This window comes from Chroicocephalus ridibundus, chromosome 12 (genome assembly GCF_963924245.1).
Source record: "Chroicocephalus ridibundus chromosome 12, bChrRid1.1, whole genome shotgun sequence".
NCBI lineage: Eukaryota > Metazoa > Chordata > Aves > Charadriiformes > Laridae > Chroicocephalus > Chroicocephalus ridibundus.
Window position 1 is genome coordinate 4,019,980 of NC_086295.1, and position 19,493 is coordinate 4,039,472.

At 50.3% G+C, this 19,493-nt stretch overlaps 1 protein-coding gene across 4 annotated transcripts in view; it reads right to left on the minus strand.

Moving 5' to 3' along the window:
* MYT1 (myelin transcription factor 1) overlaps positions 1-19,493 on the minus strand; it is a 67,098-nt gene that overhangs the window by 16,458 nt on the left and 31,147 nt on the right. For 2 of the 4 annotated variants that reach the window (XM_063349912.1, XM_063349911.1), the window contains exons 4-15: positions 18,891-18,921; positions 15,475-15,537; positions 14,431-14,678; positions 12,541-13,398; positions 11,770-11,904; positions 10,246-10,336; positions 8,373-8,486; positions 6,698-6,912; positions 3,927-4,132; positions 2,861-3,130; positions 2,016-2,170; positions 9-71 (exon numbers count right to left, since the gene is read on the minus strand). In XM_063349912.1, the coding sequence (XP_063205982.1) occupies positions 9-71; positions 2,016-2,170; positions 2,861-3,130; positions 3,927-4,132; positions 6,698-6,912; positions 8,373-8,486; positions 10,246-10,336; positions 11,770-11,904; positions 12,541-13,398; positions 14,431-14,678; positions 15,475-15,537; positions 18,891-18,921 (2,449 nt within the window). The remainder of the gene's footprint in view (positions 1-8; positions 72-2,015; positions 2,171-2,860; positions 3,131-3,926; positions 4,133-6,697; positions 6,913-8,372; positions 8,487-10,245; positions 10,337-11,769; positions 11,905-12,540; positions 13,399-14,430; positions 14,679-15,474; positions 15,538-18,890; positions 18,922-19,493) is intronic. The other 2 variants (XM_063349913.1, XM_063349914.1) reach the window with 2 other exon arrangements.

A 19,493-nucleotide genomic window follows, 5' to 3' on the forward strand; every position in this document is an offset into this window, starting at 1 on the left:
CAACCCACCTGCGGTGAGAGGCATAGTTTCCCGTTATGTGTCCGCTGCCGTCACAGCCTGGGGTTGGGCAACTGGGCAACAAGAAGAAGAAGAAGGAGTGTAAGTGCTGGAAAGGAACGGATTCGCCCGAGAGCCACGGATCCGCACAGCCAGCTGAGCCCCCCTCGGGGTCTGTCTGCCCCTTACAGCGGCTCCTTCCATCGGACCTCGGCATGTGCTTCTGTGTTCGCATGCAAATAAACCAGCTGTTTCCCTTTCAGCTCCCTTTCCTCCCTTTTTTGTCGCCAAAAAGATCACAAGGATCTTGGAAAAAAAATTTGAAAAAACTGAAAAACAAGATTTGTGGCAAATGTGAAGAAAGCGTTCAAAAATACTTAAGTTGCCTGGTTTGCTCGGTGGCAGCGGAAGACTTAAAGCAGCCTGCTGGGTGGCACGAACACGCAGGCATGAACCCCACTGTCTCGGTGCTGCCAATTTGGATGATTTTTGCAATGCTGAAGCTCTGAGAGGCCCAGAGCCAGCACTGATAGGAGGGTGTGGGAGCAGCAGTGATGCAGCGCTACGTGGTACCCACTCGTGTGCCGGCAGGAGGCCGATGGGAAGACAGAGGTGAGGAGCACCTTCACGGCGACTGCCATCAGTGCCTGGAGGTGGCCCAAGAACTACACCCAGACACGGAGCATCGAACAGGCACAGCAGGCAAGTCTGCTCCTGCCTTAACTACAGCTAATTCATTACAGCCCTTGGGCCAGGAAGGAGCAAGGATGCTAAATGGGGAGAGAAGGCTCAGGGCTGCCCACGACACCATTTATTTATTCCAGGGCTGTTTCCATCTAGGAAATTTCTCTACCCTTGTAATACAATTAAAGCACAGGAGGACTTCAGGGTTCTACCTCAGAAATTGCTATTCACATCGCTGCTGGGTTTTAACAAAGCCTTCAGAGCTTTGCGTAGGGCGGCTGGTCTGTGCTTTGCTCATTTAGGGAAGAGGCTGCTGCTGCTCTGCCCCCACGGATCTCCTCCCCGCCTGTCTGCTCCCTCAGCCTCCTGCTTGCGTGGCCAAATAACGAGCTGCGTTGTATAAGGTCAGCAAAAAGATGCCCGCTGACTCGTCCCTGTTTAACATATGGGAAGGTCAGACGCACAGGCCCACACGCAGCAGATCTGCTGGGACGCCTGGGAGGGCAGACCTCCCCATCCCGACCTCCAGACTGATCCCGACATCCCATTAGGTCAGAGGCAGGTCCAAGCTGCAGCGTTTGGGTCAGACTCTGAACATTAACTACTAGTTTGGGTATCAGGGTGGATGCAGAGCAATGCTCCACCTAGTAGAATAGACCTGGTCTATATTTCCACCCACCCAATGCCACGAATACCCAGATGGGAGCTGGGTGAGGAGCTCTCTCCAATGTAAGATGCAGCATGACAGCAGTCTTGCTGCAGCCCTGGTTCACATTTGGTGGCCCTGCAGTATCACGGTGATGGGACCCATTGCTCTACGTTAAGCAGCCAACAAGTCCTGTTTTCCCAAGGAGGCACCTTCTGGTTCAACACCGCCATCGAGAAGGTACTGAGATCCCTTGGGTGCTCTTGGCTCTGCAGCATCACCCAGTGTCCCAAAATGAGGGGGCAGGAGATTAGACAGGATCCATCACTGTGCCAGAAATGCTCTTGCAGGAAAATACCAGCAAAAACAGTCCCTTGCAAGGAGGTTTCCATGTCCATGAATCCCAAGAGCACAGAGCTCCCCAAGAAGTCCCTTCCATAACTGGAGAGTCCAAAGGCCATGGGAATGTATTTTGCCTCAATGATCTGCACTTGGATGAGAATGGGGTTTCTCTTTGAGCTTTCAGTTGAACCACTTAAATGAGGGAAGACCAATCACAGTAAGAAAGGGAGCTACACTTATAATTTTTAAAATGTATTTGCTAATAAACCTTGTCTCCTACCAGCCTAGCTGTGCTGGGTACATATTTTATACATTTTGGAGGAAGAGAGGAGGAGGCAGGACTTACGTGAGCAGCTCTTTCTTGATGTCCTTGGAGAGGAATTTAAGCTTGAAGTTGGTTAAAGTAACTTCCCCTGGGTATTTTCGTTCTTCAAAGTTTTCCTCCGACACTTCTTGCTCGTCAGCTTCCGAGGAGGCAAAAGAGTGAGCGGCAGGCTCTGACTGCAAGGAAACAGCAGGGAAAGTGGTTGTAGTGGGAAGGGATCCCAGGTTCATCCCAGTTAGTGCAGCATTGCCAACACTCCTGAACCCTTTGCAAGCGCCTTGTGGTACCCAAACCAGAAATCAAATGGTCTGTACTTTCCCCTTTTTGTCAAACACATTTCTTCTACAAAGGGATTTACACTTGTCTCTCCCAAGGTCTCGAAGGGCTGAAGGTCAGTGCAATCCCCCCATACTCATCCTCAGCAGCACCTGCCTCCCCAGTGCCGGGACACTCACCCCAGCCAAGAGGTAATGGCTGGGTTCCCCCACCTGCAAGGAGTAACATTAGTGGCATCTCCTAATGGCAGTTATAAATCATCCCGGGGAGCGTCACCAGGAGCATTACTGGTGCAAATGAGCTGAAAAGATTTACAACGAAGAAAGCAATGCAGACCCAGGACAACGCAAGTGGTGGGTTCTTCCTTGGCAAGAGCACCCCAATGTAGCCAAGAGCACCCATGTTCACCCCAGGACAGCTCTGCCTCCTGCCTGATTGTCCACAGTTGATGTCTGGTAGCTAATAATACTTCTTTCCTAGGCTCAAAGGGCAAAGTAGGGGTTTGGGGAGAACGTAGGACAACTGTGAAAGCAAACATGGCATACAGTCCCCCATGAGGTGTTATTTGAACGTCAAGAGTCACCACTCACCTCTTCTGGCTCCTCTTCCCGCTGACGGTTTGGTTTAGTGTAGTCAATGGGCCCATCCCATTCATCCTGGCGGGAGGTCTGGCTGGACTGGGGGGAGGTCATGGTGCTGCTCGTGGCACTGGTACTGTTTTGGCGCTGGGACACATCTGGGGACTTCATGCTGGGACTACTGCTGCAGCTGCTGCTGCTGGGAAAGGTGCTCTCCCGTTTGCGGTGCTTGTTCATGCTCAAGTCCAGAGTCCCGTTTTCATCCACCTCAATGTCCATGGACTGAAAGGTTGGAAACATGCCCAGCGTTAGCAGCTGCCAGCAACTCCCTACGGGGATCTTACCCCCATTTGTCTTTTGCGCTGGGGGGGGGCAAGTTATTCACGTCCCATCCTCTCCATCGTCAGTTGGAAGGAACTGAATGGAAGGGATGCTCTTTCATAAATATTGCAGAAACATGTCATGCAAATGCACCCCTGTTCTACCAGCAACGTGGCATTTTGACTCAGTTGCATCTAATGCCATTTAAGATGCCCTCTGGTATCTAAGACATCTGCCCAAGGCTGGGGGTGCAACAGGGGACTTCTGGAAAACCTGTGTTCCTCTGAAAAACAGAATCATAGAATGGTTTGGGTTGGAAGGGACCTTAAAGATCATCTAGTTCCAACCCCCCTGCCCTGTGCAGGGACACCTCCCACCAGACCAGGAGATCTATAGCTGGAGGTCAGACTAGATGCAACTGAGGAATCTCAAATGGCATCAGATAGAGACCAGAGAGGAACTGAAACCAGCCCTAAGACTTTGCTTGGGAATGATGCTCTTCTCAGATAGGTAATTTGAACCACAATGTATCTCCATAACACACTGAGAGCCAAGATTACCTCCTCCAAACTGCATCACCCAAAGCCGGGAGGCAAAAGGGTGATACGTGATGAGTCTCTGCATTCCCTCTGTATTTCAAAATGAAAATGAAAGGAAGGGTAAAAAAAAAAAAAATAAAAAAAGGTGTTTCTCCCATCCCAAACTTCAAGTTTTAACTGGCTCTGCTGTGTGCTGCAGTGGTGGTCCCTGGGCTCACCTTGCCGGGGGCCTCTTGCTGCTTGGTGCTGAGATTCTCCGGCATTTCCCAGCAGCGGGTGGAGAGGTTGAGGATGGCAGTGGCAGCCATGTGCGCAGCCTCGGCGTCGTGGGAGTAGTCGAAGCCTGTGGAGGAAGATGAAGTGCTCTTCACGTAACTGCTGGAGGGGCTGTGGCTGGGGGAAGAGGCCTTTGGAAAAGGTTTGGCTGGAATAAAAAGAGAAGGAACAACACAAGGCTAATGTATAACCGGCACAGGCAGCGGGGAGAGGTTAAGTCAGTGTGACACAGGTAACGTATTAGCAGTTCCAGTCGCAACCTGTGGTTATTACCAATCCACGGCCTTTTTTGTTGCCCGGGACGTGCGACAGGAGCAGTGCTGGCTGCGGCTTGTGCAACCGTCTCTCAGCGTGAAAACTCTGCCACCAAGTCCCCAAAACATGAGTGCTTTTCTTCATTAAAGCTACCCTTGGTGGAAGCAGTTAAAGGAGAAAGCTTAGAGAAGCTCCCTGGGTCTTTTTTTGTTGTCCATAACTTATCTGCAGAGCTGCCTTACGGGGAGATTTCTTGTAGCATGTTTGAAAACTTGCAATTTAAAAAATTACATTAATAGCAAAACCATAGCCATGAAATACGAGCTTCCGATGATGACACCAGTGAAATATGGATTTTCTGACAGCTGACATATCATTTAAATATGCCTGAATAACAGGATTTATTACACAGCCGCGTGCAGCCACAGCACCGCACTGTTACTGTGTGTCACAGCACGCAGCAGCGCAATCCTGGAGGTGTAATTTCTCTTTACACCCCATGAAATGAAAGCGAATATTTCCCAGGGTTAACCCACAATAAAACTTGCCCTAATCTGAAACCTGGTCCTGTTTAGGGGGGCCCTGACCCACCCACAGAGTCCCTCTGAACTCGGTAGTTTCAGTGGGTGCAAACCAGGGATCGTCTGATTTGGAACAGCCACGGGCTTGGATTCTGAATCAATTAATAGAATCTTCAGATTCCCAATTCATTTATATCTGCCCTTTTTTGGGGGAAAAATCCACCCAATTCAGTGGGAGTCTTGCTAGGGAAGACTTTGGCCTGACGATGGCGAAGCAGCAAGTCAACCTCGGTTGATGTGGCTACAGAGCAAAGCGATTTCATTATTTCCATTACAAACTCGTAATATAAGACACTATAAAACGCTAATCTTCCCGAGGACTGCTTTCTTCCTCATTGTGTGCGTATATAATGCATATTGACATTAATGGGAGTTATGCACACACATGCAGGGGAATATAAATCCCTCTGGATGAAGATCTCTTTAAAATAAGTTCTCAGTGAAAGGAACAGATTTCCCTGCTATGATTGGCAATCATATTCATCTTGTCGCTTTGATTAACTCATTGGAGGTTTGCCCACATGGTTATTCTTGTGTATGGCTGCTTGTTTTCGAGTCCGGTTTAATCCATGTCTTTGCGGCGGGGTGCGGGTCTTTGCCAGCCCAACCCAACAGTATCCAGGATCGTGAGATGCCAATTTCAATTTCACACCGTAGGCTCAGCGATGCTTTTCTATTTCATAAGTATTTCTACCACTAATAGACTCGCAATCAGCAAATTAGTAAAATAAGTGATGAGAAAAAATAGAAAGGATTATCCTAGTGGGTCTGCTGGAATTATTTTTGTCAGTACAATTACCCTGAAAATTCTTTGCTAATATTGCAAATAACACAATCTATTCAGCAAGAGAATCACTTGTGCTGGGAAACAAATTACTTTTCCATCAGCCCTAACCCAGGATGACAGTGGCAGTTGTGCTCCCTGGCCTCCATCCAATTTCATTGTCTGATCCTTTACAGATTTAGTACTGTAATAAAGGGCGCTTCCATTGTAGTGCAACAACCGGGATGCTTTCAAGTACGAGCACTTTTTAGAGAGCAGCTGCACCAGGATTAAACAGGATTGTGGAAGTGGGATTAGCCAGACAGAAAGCCCTCTTGAGGCTGCTGACTTCTGCAAACTGGGCTCCTAAATCTTTGTTGTTTTTTTTTTTTTGCTCAAAAAGATGTCTTCAGGTGCACGTTTGGTGTCAGAGGGAAGGAGGAGGTTGAACCTCAGGCGGCGCCGGGCCAGCTCTCCATGCAGCTCCTGACAGCCCGGCCCCTGAGGGTTTATTCAGCCATTTCGTTTTCGCCCCCACTTTCGTTGCACAGCGTTGTAACCAGTGCAAGGTCCTCGGTACCGAGCAGAGGTGGGTGGCTACGACAGGAAAGAGCTGGGGGATAAGGGGTGGGTGATGGATAGGTAGCAGAGCTAGAGAGCCGAGCACAGCAGAGAAGACGAATGGGTGGAGTGGGTCATATATAAGATGGAAGAGAAGAAAACTATAATCCATTTAGCTAGATGAGGAAAGACAGATCAATAGATATGAACTGCAAAGCAACGGGGACCGACTGGACAACTATGTAACTTATCCCACCTAGAGACATCACTCAGATTAATGTTCCCGCCACTCGATGCAATTCTTCCCAAAGCCAAAGCAACTCTCCCCCAGGCAAAGCTTTCCCAGCAACCATGGGCTCCTCTCTCCACCAAAGGTGGGGACCTTGGGACCCAGCTCAGCCTCCCCATCCCCATTTCTCTCCCTGCTCCACAGCAGCAGGAGCACGGTCCCAAGACTCTTCCATCAACCCAAATCCACAATCGCAAGAGCCTCGCGACACATTGAGAAAGGCAGAAAATGCAAAACCCAGCCCAATCCCTGCTCCCAACTTACATTTAAAGGCTTTAGGTGAGGTTTCGCTAGTCTGAATCTTTGGGGCAAGCATGCGTTTGCCAAAAACCTGAGCATCAAAACTTGCATAATCGAAGGTGACCTTGGAGTACTTCTCCAGCTCCTTGGCCAGGTTGGCCCGGGGGGTTGCTGGGACCATGTTGGGCCGGTAGCTTCCGTACTGAGGGATCTCCAGTTGCTTCACAAAGCACATAGGCCTGAGGATGAAACAACGAACAACAGTGATTTCTCCTTTCCCTAACGAGACGGCTGTTGGGAGGGGACCAGACTTGATGGGGACATACAGCTGCACCTTGTCGCCAAGGGGTTACTGGGGAAGAGGAGGCAGCAACAGCCCTTTTGCTCTCCCTCAGCCAGTCATCTGCTTTGGGTCTTTTAGATGCCTTTTGTATTTTTCCCCCTTTTTTTCCTTCCCTGCCCCCCCCCACCTCTTTTTCTCTTTCTAAGCAAAACACCAAGGTGCCGATCTCATCCAAAACGATATTCTTGCAGTCTGCCACGGCATGACAGCATTTTCCGACAGCAGCAGAAACTTGGGCATCGCTCATTTATGGGAGCACGGCACAGGACGGCACACGAAGGCGTGAGGACCCCCCCAGTTTAGCTCTGCTCCCCCCTGAAGATTCATCACCGAGGCACCAGGGCCTCTCCTCTGCCTGCAGAGTCCCTCTTGAAGACCCGCTTCTGCTGGGCGGCCTATCATGAATCAATTTGTCTTGCATATAAATTGTATATAAATGGCCTATTGTTATTCTCCTTCCCGTGACCTCTTTCCACCAGCGAGTCCTCGGAGCGGGAGCTCCTTGGAGCATGGACCGTCCTCGTGATGCGCTCAGAGCGTTCTGTGCCCAGCGCGGGCTCCGCTGCAAATAAATAAGTAATCGCCCTAAATGGCCTTTCCAAAGCACCCAGCGCCGGTGCACAAGGGTGCTCGGCAGTCCTGGCGAGCAAATAAATACATTAATCAGCCCCCGGTGCCTTTGTGGGAGTGCTGCTCGGGGCTCGTACTTGCGGTTTTTGTCCTGCTCTCGTTGCAAAATAACTAACCATATTACAATCCATCTGTAGCCTCATGAATCACATCAGCTACGGAAGCCAGCATCTATCAGGGACATCCTTAATGTGAGACAGCCCTTTCTCCCGGGAAGATAGAGACGGGCGAAATAACAAAATAAATGTGACTGGTTTGGAAACGAGTGGCAGGTTTCTCTCCTCTGAACCGTGCGGGCAGAGGAAGAAAAGCCGATGGACTTAGGCGAAACTGCCATCGAGTGATTTATATGTAGCCTAAATCTCCTCCTCCCCCTCCCAAGCCCACCCTACTTATAATGCTAATATAATAGCCATCATTCTCTGGCAGTTTGCATTGCAGAGCGATCGGCACAAATGCCTTCTTGCTGCACTGGTAAAACCCTTTGGCCTGTAGCCTCAGCATTAATTGATGCTACAGAAGCAATTCATTGTCCTCAATGCCCTCCCTGGGATCATCAATTAAACATCTCCCCACCTTGGCGAGACCTATGATTGTAATAACAGGACTCAGCAGTATCAAGATCCAGCCAGAGGCAGCGGCGAGGGCTGCTCCGGCGAGCAGGGCACGGCGGGGAGGGCTGGGGCAGCGCGGGGACGCGGCGCGGGGCTCCGCGCTCCCATTTACCTGAGTATCCGGTCGGAATTGGAGCTGGTCTTCGAAGGATCACCAGACTGGGTTTGTTGCTTTTCATGCGATTTGGCTAATTTTTCAGCAGCAGCAATGGGGCACCCAGATAAACTGAGAAAGGTTTGTTGGGTTGTTTTTTTTTTTTTAAAGAAGGAGAAAAAAAGAAAAGAGAGAGAAGGAAACCAAGCGTGAGGGATGAGCGTAAAAGTCTTCATTTCAGGGACCCAGAGCTGCACTGTGCACCTGAGAAAAGTGTTTGCATTTAAAGGTTTTTGTTTTTTTTTATTTTCATTATCCTAGATTACTTTTAGTCTTGGCAAGCAGCAAAGCAGCAAAACATCAAGTGCAAAATCTCTCCATGATGAGCTCCAGAGCTTCCCCAGTGCCCGGAGGTGGATCAAGGAGGCAGCTCCCCCGGGCTGAGCGCAGCAGGGGCAGAGGGGGACGGGCTGGTTTCTTTGAGTGGTTTTAGCAGTGAAATGGCATTTTTGATTTGTATTTATTTGGATCCGTTTGAAGGGAGCCTTCTGAGGGGCACTTGTGGGGAAGCATTTGCACTTCTGATGCTCGCGGCGGCCACCGCGCCGGTGCCTGGGGGAGGTGGGGGGCTGTAATGGCTTCTTCTCGCACAAACCCTACGCGTGAGCCGGGCTCTGCCTCTTCGAGACCAGCTTGGCTCTTACAGCGATTGCTCAGGGAAGGTAAAACCCCCCCACAAGCAGAGCACACACACTCCCAGCAGATCCCAAGCCATCATGGGCACCTTCATGGCTGGAACAGCCAGCACCGAGGGACCCCCACCTCAGCCCCACGCAAAACCCAGGGCTCCGACCCCGCCGGGTCTCAGCCCAAATCATTGTTCGCAAAGCTCACTCCATAACTCACTGACACCAGTGGATCACCTCGATCTCACTGTGATCACTTGCTGCCTGCACCAAACCCAACTTCTCAATTAACCGAGCAGATTTCCCTAATTCTCCTCTAGCAGCTACGGCTACGACAAAGCATCCACCAAGTTCCTCCACGGCTGGACGAGTAACAACACAAACTCACCTCACGCCTGCAAACACATCAACATCCACAGAGCTGTCACACTCTGACAATTATGCTCAAGAGCAACGAATGGGAAATCATAAATTCATGAGAGCATCCCTGTAGCACAAGCCAGTCTGGCTTTTTGGAAGGCTTCTAGCTTTTGAGAGCATCATCCACTCCGCTTGCAGCCTTCCCGTTTGTAAAAGTGCTGGGGTTTGTCCAAAGCCAGAACATGGGGTATAATTACAGATCCCAGAGTGTGACCCCGTCCCCTCCTAACCACATCTGCGCTGAGGTCCTACAGCACGAGGACACAAATTCCCAGCTCATCAATATCGCGGACTAATTTCAGCCTAAATATCGTGGAAATGTCTAGAAATCCAGCAAAGCGCCATACCACCAAACACAAACTTCACCTTCCAGTCAGCCACACCAGGCACCCCCTGCTTCCCCAGCACCAAACACCTCTTCCATGAAGACCCACCTGCATCTACCCCTCCACAGTCCCACCTGGGAGCCTGGAAGCAATTGCTCTGCTCTATTCCCAGCCAGAAGACACTGCCCCGTCTTGCTTTCCCATGTTATTGTCTTAGGGTCATAGAATCATAGAAGGTTTGGGTTAGAAGGGACCTTAAAGATCATCTAGTTCCACCCCCCTGCCCTGGGCAGGGACACCTCCCACTAGACCAGGCTGCTCAAAGGCCCATCCCGCCTGGCCTTGAACACCTTAGTTACACCATCTCTCAGTGCAAGAGTAAACCCAACATCTTTTGGGCTGGTTGCCCTCCCGCCAGCCTTGCCCTGGCCATTATGGAGAAGAAATCGAAGCTGGTACCTCCTGTGCGTGTTGCGGTTGCTGTTGACGTGACCCTGTCCTGTGCAGCCTGGCGTGGGGCATTTCAACACGTTCTCGTGCATCGCCAAGACTTTGGAGCGAGAAGGAGAAGGGGGGAGGGGAAGGGAAGCAAAAACAACTTGATAAAAATCAGAGACAAATTAAAAAAAAAAAAAAAAAAAAAAAAGACAGAATCATCAAGACTTCTGCGCTGGTTTCCTAGAAATCAGGGAACGTGAAATGCTCTAATTAGAATTTGTCTGTGTAGAGAAAAAAAGATTTCCAAGGCAGCGGTGCTCAGGTCAGCACTAGACTAGCGTCTCTGCCCACAGCTTGGGCTTTCTCCTCCTTCGCTGATTGCAATCCCGTTCTCCCCCCCGTGCCGCCCACCACCGTTTTGGAGCCAAGTCTCCCAATTTCAGGTAGTTTTAAGCGATTGAAGTTGTATCTCTGCTTTTATCCTTAGGACTAGTCTTTGTTTGATTATTTTTTATTTTTTTTTTAATTTTAATCTTCAGGATTATTGCTTCCTGCAGCGCTGACCTTAAAAGTAAAGAAAATAATTTGATTTGCAAGCCTTTCTGAAGCACACAGCTTCTGTTGCTTATTTATTAATGTTTCTTCTTGCATTCAAGCCTGTGTGAAGGTAGCTCTACTTTCCCCTTGTTTCCTGCAGTTCTGTGTTCATGGCAGGTCTGCAACTTTTGAAATTACTGATAAGGAAGGTCTCCTTTTTTTTTTTTTCATCTATTATGCTATTATCATAAACATACAACATTGATTTTTATGTATATGCAGAGGGAAAGCTATTTGGGATGCTGGTAGAGAGGTAGAAATAAAATATCTCTCTATGCCTATATATCTAAAAATCTGTTATGATGATGATAGATATTTTCTGTGAAATAGATGAATCTCGATGTAGAACCTTGTGAATTTTACCGTGATGAGAGTTTAGGGGGAGACTCAGCTATCCTGCGCATCCGAACGACTCCTCTCCTTTGCCGCACAGCAACACCTTGACCACATTTGGACGGCGAGAAACAACAGTTTCCCCTTCTTCCCAACATGATATCCCAAGCAGGGAAAAACACGTGATGACACTCAGTGTAAAGATGGGAACTGCTTGGCACACCTCTGGAGGTGGGCAGTCATTTTGAAAGCACCTCTTTGATTTTCAGAGAAGGGACCTCATTCTCCACAGGATGGTGCTAAAAATCTTTAGGAAGGGTAGGACTTCCTAGTAATCTCCACGGCGTTTCCCATGAAGAGCAATAACACTTTGGCAGATAGAAGCATCCCAGAGCAACTTGTAAAAACACCATCCCATGCCAGAAACTCTGTTATACCCTAAGGATTAACATCAGGCTTGTGTTAGGGACGCAGTCATAAAATTCACATCGTTTGGGAATATTTGGAGTGCTCATTGCCTTTGAGACAGCTCTACCCATCAGGTGTGAAATTCCCCCCAGGAAATAAGGCTTCAGACTCATTTAAACAACTCTTGTTATCCCACCATGTACTCACTCTCGGGAGGGATCCTGTCTTTGTGCGGACAACCAGAGAGGCTGCGATGGTGAGGGTAGAGTCCCGTCACGTGGCCGGTCCCATCGCAGCCAGGAGTCGGACATTTAATTTCTCGCTTCTCAGGTCTTGAGGGATCTATGGTGGGGAAAGGGCGGTGGGAAGCAGGTTAGCAGATTTGGAGGGGAAGAGGTGAAAAGGAGAGAAAAAATTGCCGAGGGTGCTTCCCACCACTTTTCCAGTCAAACAGGGAGAAACCTTGGGTTTGGAGGTTTGGGTTTTTGTTTTTTTTTACTGAAGGGGGAATTGTAACACTGGAAGTTTTGAAATTTAAAATCAACAGAGCAATTTGAGCGCTAAGCCAGCGAGGAGCATGGAGCTGCTCACAGCCACCAAGCGGGCAGCCCGGCTCAGCGCCCGGGGCACTCCGCAGCCCCTGCCAAGTCCCTTGTGTTGCTGCGGTGGGACTCCTACCACTACTTTAAAACCCACTTGGATTTTTAACCAGCTCTACCACTTAAGCTGAGATTTTCAAGGCCAACAGGCAATTTAGCCAGGCAATTCCCCTGCTGAGGTGTAGAGGACACCATCATTTTGTGCATTTACTGTTGACCTCTAGGATGTCCCCCTCGCTCTGGGCATTGAGGATTTGTGGCTAAACTCCCTCTTGTTGGCTGTGAAACCCCCCAGCAGCCTGGTTCTCATGGGGTGCTGAGCAGGCAAATTCGGCTGGGGACGGGAAGGAAGGAGACACGCGAAGGCTCGTCCCCATACCTTTGCCGTAGTAGCTCTTCCGGATGCTGTCCAGCGGTTTGCTCTGTTTCTCGTCCACCTGGAAATGCTTTACGTGCTCTCCTGGCAGCCGGCTGGGCTCCCGCACAATTTTCACCTGCTCAGCCTTCAGCGCAATGGCTTGTTCCAGCAGCCCCAGGTTCCCCCTCGTCATCATGTCATACATCTCTGACTCATCGGTCACCGCTGATTTCTGGGAGCGGGCATCGTCATCTTTGTCGTCGTCCGACCGGACCTCCACGATGACCGAGTACTCGGGCTTCGGGCTGAACTGCCCTTCACAGTGGCTTTTCTGGGTGTCCTGAGAAGTGTGAGGAGCTTCTTCGCAGATCACTTCAGGAGCCATGTCCTCCTCCTCTTCATCCTCCTCTTCTTCTTCCTCTTCCTCATCCTCTTCCTCCTCCTCCTCCTCATCTTCATCTTCCTCCTCCTCGTCCTCATCCTCTTCTGCTGCAGCCTTTTGCAGTTTGCAGGACTCCTCGCAGTTCGCATCGTCCCGGTGCTCCGAGCACAACTCGCTGCTGCGTTCGCTGGTGACCTCGATGACCTCCTCCGCATCCTCCGTCTGGATGATGATCTCCTTGTCACACTCCTCCTCCACTAACTCCTCTCCCGCATCCTCGTGAACCAGGTGCACAACGTTGGATGGTGGCTTGGAGCCCTGCAGCTCAGCTTCAGGCAGCTGCCCTTCGATGGCGAGGGTTTCCTCCGCTATTTGGCCTAGGTTTAGGAGAGAGTTGGCGATTATTTCTTGATAGCTGCTATAGTTGGCCTTGCTGGGCCCAGACGTACTTGTTGCCGTGTTTTGTCCATAATGGGTTGATTTTGCTGGGCTTCTCTCTGAGGGAATAAAACAGGAGAAAAGGGGGGGGAAAAAAAAAAGGAAAAGAGAAAAATTAAAAAAAAGAGGAAAATTAAAAAAAGAGGAAAATTAAAAAAAAAGAGGAAAATTAAAAAAAAGAGGAAAATTAAAAAAAAGAGGAAAATTAAAAAAAAGAGGAAAATTAAAAAAAAGAGGAAAATTAAAAAAAAGAGGAAAATTAAAAAAAAGAGGAAAATTAAAAAGGAGGAAGAGAGAAAGGAAAAAGGAGGAAGAGAGAAAGGAAAAAGGAGGAAGAGAGAAAGGAAAAAGGAGGAAGAGAGAAAGGAAAAAGGAGGAAGAGAGAAAGGAAAAAGGAAGAAAATAAAGTAATTACATAAGCTCGTAAACATCTCTTTGTCTTACTTAAGCTTAATTGAAACCAGAGTCTGGCTGTTATACCCCCGGAGCAGCCTAATTTATTGCATTTAGGAATGACAGGTAGAAAGGGAATTTCCATGTAGAAGCTTTCGTGGGACTCAGATGTGCGCGGCTTCCCAGCCCCCCACTGTCGGCAGCCATCTGGCTCCATCGCTCCCAATGCTCCCCAGACCAGGGGTTCAAAACCAGGTCCAACACAGTGTCAGGACCCCGGCTGGACACCCGGCTCGTTTGACTGTCACTCCTCCTCTCCGATAGCATCTGGATCCGGCCAGGAGGACGGCTCCTGCACCAAGGAATCCAGCCGAGCCCATCGAGGCACCGATGCGGGACCCCGGCTGCCTTCCCCGCCGTCATCTGAGCCACGCAGCGAGCTCCTCTGTGCTTGGCGTGGGTCCTTCCCCAGGGAGCATCCCTGATGGAAAATCGCTCATTTTTAAGACACCAGAGACAATCTGTGCGTATCCCCTCTCAGCTTAACCAGAGCTTTACCGTTGTGCTTCCAGCGAACGTAATAATTGAAGGACCCATCCTGTACATAATTCAGAGGAGCTATAACTCCTGGTTATTAACACTCCCTGCCCTTTATTCATCTGCAGAACACAGCTCTGCAATCAATAATGATAAAGCACCTTCTGCCGGCTCAGGGCTGCGGGTCTCCTCCTGCTCCACCGCCTCCGCCTCATCCTCCTCCAGCGTCCCCTCCGACTCCTCGGAGCCGGACTCCTCCTTCGCCTCGGCCTCCTCGCTGCCGTCGCTGTCGACGTTGTAGCCTTCATCCAAGGCCAGCTTGAGCGGATGGGATTTTCTCTTCGACACCAGATGTTCGGCCTCCGCATCCTGAAGTTTCCTCTTCTTTGCTAGAGGGCAGCTCTGTAAACTGCAGATGGGATCAAGGAGCAGAGAGGAGGCATTGCCGAGTGAGAAAGGCATGGCTACGGCATCTGAGCTGGTTGGGCAAAGGCAAGGGGGACAAATACGCAAATACTAAAGAAAAAAAAAAAATCATCCAGCAGCCCAGATTTTTAGCTGGTTTAACCCTCCGTGGCCAGAAGATCTGCTCTCAGACCTCGACTTTGGGCAAATACATCAACTTTTCTCAGGAGTCAGCGCAAGGATGCTGGGCTCACTCCAGCAGTCTGGCCCACGGGTAGTTAGTTGTTGTCCAGGGAGCAGCAGGACCAACAGCTCCCAGCGCTACTGTTGGTGATGGCCACCAGTGCCACCGTGCAACCAGGCAGGGCATGCAGTACCGGCCCCTGGGGCATGTCCACCAACTGCTCTGATTTCACCATTATAGAGCAATGAAAGCCATCAGTTAAGGCTGGCATGGACCCCAGGGCAGCCAGCGTGCTCCCATTTCCCCTTCCTGTCCATAGAGACACCGAACAGACCAAAATCTCTGCCTCCGACAGCTCCCATCAACCCCAGGCACCTGAGCCAGGTACATCTGCCGTGGTTTGGGGTCTGGGGGAAGGCTACTGTCAGCCTGGTGGAGCCGATCCCCCAGGATCCCTCATGGACTGATGGAGAGACAGAAAACTGGCTCTTTGTGGGCAGATTTGGGGCAGGTGAGTTGGGTTGCTGCTCTGAACCAGCCTCTCTCCAAGTGAACGTCTGTCTGTGGGTTTCTTGCTGGCATTTTTCCATCCCCGCTACCTCCAACCCAGCCTCACCTTCTGTGTCTTGCATACTTTCCACGGATGTGTCCTGAGCCGTTACAGCCTGGGGTTGGACAGCTTGAGAGGGAAACAAGCAGCCATCAAGAACAGCAATAGGCCTCGGAGAATTCATTTTTAATTAGGAGTGTATAAACTGTGGTCAGTTAAACAGGTCCTGTGCCCAAGGAACAAAATAACCGCAAAAGAAAAGATAATTTCCCTCAAATGGTTCAGCTTGTCCCCTTGAATTCCAAGTGAGGAGGGCAGGAGAGCAGCCTTGCAGTTTGCTAAAAATTAATGAAATGACTCACCCCATTTAATTAGATGAACGGTTCATTATAGTTTTATGAGTATGTTTAATTAAAGATTTGCATGTGTAAGAGCAAGCTTTTAAAAAGCAGACAACTGCTGCACTCTGCTTCCCCACTGCCACCCTCTATTTTTCTTTTCCTCCGGTGCAGGAGGAAAACATGGGCTTTTCCCTTATTTGATGGCTTAGCAGGGAACTGGGGTTCCTTGAGCTAAGAAGTGGGTGGCTTTTGGGAAAGGGCGGGCTGGGAGGGGATCGAAGAGATTTTAGCCAGCGTATGTTGGGTGGAGATCACCAGGACGAAAATCCTGAAAATCACTTTTGGGGGAACGGATAGGATTTAGGTGACCAGGTCTCCCAAATCCCGGCGTTTGTTCCTGCTGCTCTGCAGAAGAGGATGAGTTAAGGACTTCCAGGGAGCTGCGGGCAGCGCTAGCAGCTGCTGCTGCCTTTGCCGTGGGCTGCATCCCTCATCCTGCTCGCTGCATCCCTCGGCACGGGGCCGCGCGCCTCCCCTGCAGGGGTAATTAGCCCCAGCTCCAGGAGCTACAAGGGCTCCAGATAAGAAGCATTAAAGCAAACATTTTCTGGCAAAACCAGATTATGGCATTGATTATAGGATGCCCAAGTGACTTGCCTGACGTCTAAGGAATTCTGGAGTCGTGTAGGATTAATAACCTCATTTAGCACTGTATCACCCTCGGCCCGGGAAGTTGGAAGCGCTAATGAAATCTCTTGATGACAGCGCAAAGGGAGAAGGCATCGCCAGCCCAGAGGGGACCTGGCCAGCCTGCTGTTCTCGGAGTAAAAGACACGGGACAACATTAAATAGTACCAAGTGCCAAGTCAGGCTTTAGGGACTCAATTCCTGCTCTCAGCAGAGAGCTCAGCCCTTGCAGAAAGCTGAGGATAAGGAGGATCTGAGCGCACTAATGGATGCAGCAGCTCTGGGTGCACCGGCGGGTTATTAATGGCTCAGCTCCCCAGAACACCGTGCACAAGTCAGATCGCTGTGTTCAGAGAATATAATTCAACCCAAAACCAGGACAGGAAAAGGCTACTGAACTGTCAGGGGAGTAGGAATCCTTCCTTCGGGGAGACGGGCTTTCTTTAGCTTAGCAAAGCTAAAGCTAAGAGGTCAAATGACAGCAGCGTGTCCCCTAAGGGGACAGAGCTTTCTACATGAGGTGGATAAGTGGCCGTGGGTGTAAGCTGCGCCTCCCGGCCCCTCCAAGGTGAAGTCCTTCCTTCCTGCTGTCCCCTTTCCTCATGGCCCAATTCCAACCCAAGATGCTGAGCATCCTCCAACGCCATCGCTTGAGGGACGGCTCCCACATTTTTTGGCGTGCGCACACAGCCCGAGCCCCGCCGAGCCTGGGGTCCTGCCCCCCAGGAAGGCATCCCTTCCCCAGCAAAGCGCTCCGGGTCGTATATAAAAAGATCTCGTCCCGCTAACGTGTGTAACTGGAAGAACTGGAAGAGGGAGATCCCCCCTTCACTGCTCCCCCTGCTGATGATCTGAAAGTCTATTTAATTTTAATTGCCCTCAGTCATGACTAAGGCCGCTCTGTCCTGAGCAGCCCCAGACACACTTTAAGTGACTACATGCCGCAAGACAGGGCGCTGTTTATGTTACCAGTGACTTGCCTGAAAAAGGCCTTATTCAGTGGGAAACAAGAGCAGCTCTGATGATGTTACAGGCTTTTATAAGCTTTCCTGCAACAATTAAAGCTGATTCCTGCCCGCCCCCCCCCTTATTTTTGATGTGGTGAAATGAAGCCTGCGCTAAAAAGTCAGCGGGAAAGAGCCAAGCGGTTCAGCATCGAGGTTTTCCGAAGCAGGTGGCAATTTGGGACGTCTCTGTCTTCGGTGTGTCACTTTTAACCCCTTTAAAAAACGCCAGCGCAGAGGTGATGCTCGGCGTGCTCTGGGCCAGGCTTTCCCGTCCCTGCTCTCCTCTGGGGAGGTTTCATGTGCTTTGGCAGGAGTCCCGAAAAGAGGAAAGGGACTTCGAGGTCTATTAAAGCTGCTCTCCTTCCCCGCAAGAGCCACCGCACCGACCTGCTCTCCCCCTCTCCGCAGCCTTGGTATGCTTGACAAAAGGGCCTCTTATTGTTATGCAGACGATGCCCTGCTTCCAATTAGTCGATTAATCGTCCAGTTAATCAGGCAATTAGGTGACAGCTGCAGAGATGGCTTTGTGGAGCGCTCTGTCCTGCCCCTTATATATGTCACCTGCTCCAATTACCACCTCCACTCAAGTGTTCAGCAATAAAAGTTGGAGAAGTGGCATGCCCGCCGCTCGCTCCTCCCGTCTCTCCAGAGTAATAGGAGAGTGGAGGAGCAGAAATGCTCTGAAATTGGGTTGGTTAAGGTCCAATTACTCTTTGACACACACGGCTTTCTAACGGTGGCTGCTAGAAAAGGCAGCCCCTGCTATTAACGCCTGTCCAGGTTAAAGACTCCTACCTCTTGCGTAAGCCCTTGTGCGAGGTTTAAAGGGAGCTTAGAGATGGGGGAGGCTGTTATTTATAATGAGAAGCTCTGTAGGGCTGCAAAGACTCGCTCTGGCTCTTTTGGCTGCTGCTGTTGGCATGCCAGCGCTGCTGAACGAGTGACAACAGGACCTCGGTGACTCAACGGGGGACACGGGGCCAAAGGAGGAGCATCTGGCACAAGAAGTGATGTGACACAGCATTGTTTAGGGGCAACAAGAGGATGTAAAATATATGGAAAAGAAACTCCGGTTAGTACGGTGTTGCCCCTAATAGTCTTGCAACACAGAACGTGGGTATCAGGTTTTGCTGGGGTTTAGATCTGGGGTGGGACAGAGGGCGGCTGGAGGGTCTCACGTCTAACGTGACCCATCCAGAGCTCCTGTTTTCATCCCTTTAACTCCTACAGTTCCTCTAATGTGCCTTGTCAAGTGGTGCCCCGAGGACTTGGACACCAGGAGATGCCCACCAAGACTTCCACCCCATTAGTCCCATGGGTTTGCTCCCCTCACCCAGGTTCCCAAGGCTGTAAAGAGCTGCAGGGCTTCGCCAAAGCCACCCCCAACGCGGGGCCTCACCTCCATCCCTCCCTCCCTCCCACCGCCGAGGAGGAGCAGGGTCCTTACCTCACCTCCTGGCCGATGAGCTCCGTGGGCACTGGGCGAAGGGGCGGGATGCAGCAATGGAAACAAACACAAGGTCAAAAACGCAACAGGGATGCCTGCTCCCCCCCGAGACATCCCCCTCCGCCGGGGGATCCTCTCCTGCCTGCAGCTGGGTTTCTACTGCCGCCTTGGGCATCCCAATTGGGAAAGAAAGGGCAAATCTATCCCACCATCGCTTACGACATGCCAACCTGTAGTAAATCATAATCCTGCCTTGTAAATCCTCACGCCTGTGCTTAATTTCAAGCACGTGAGTGTATGTTTGCAGCATCAGGGACTACCTCTCTCTCTAAATACATGACAACTTTAAAGTCAATGGAGGTGTACTGATATATGCACATATAACTCAAACGCTTCTAAGTAAAGACCAAGTTTTCTCATGCCTTCTTCTCCATGTTTGCCTTTAAAATATGTTCCCTGATTACTTTTTGCACAGTTCTCTGCTGTTTTGCTGCAATGGCCACGTTTACCTCTGTAACATCTACAGGCACAGCCACATTTTTCTCCTCCTCTTGTCACTGATGTGGGAGCCCCTGCCTGTGTTTGGACACACGGTAGGGGATG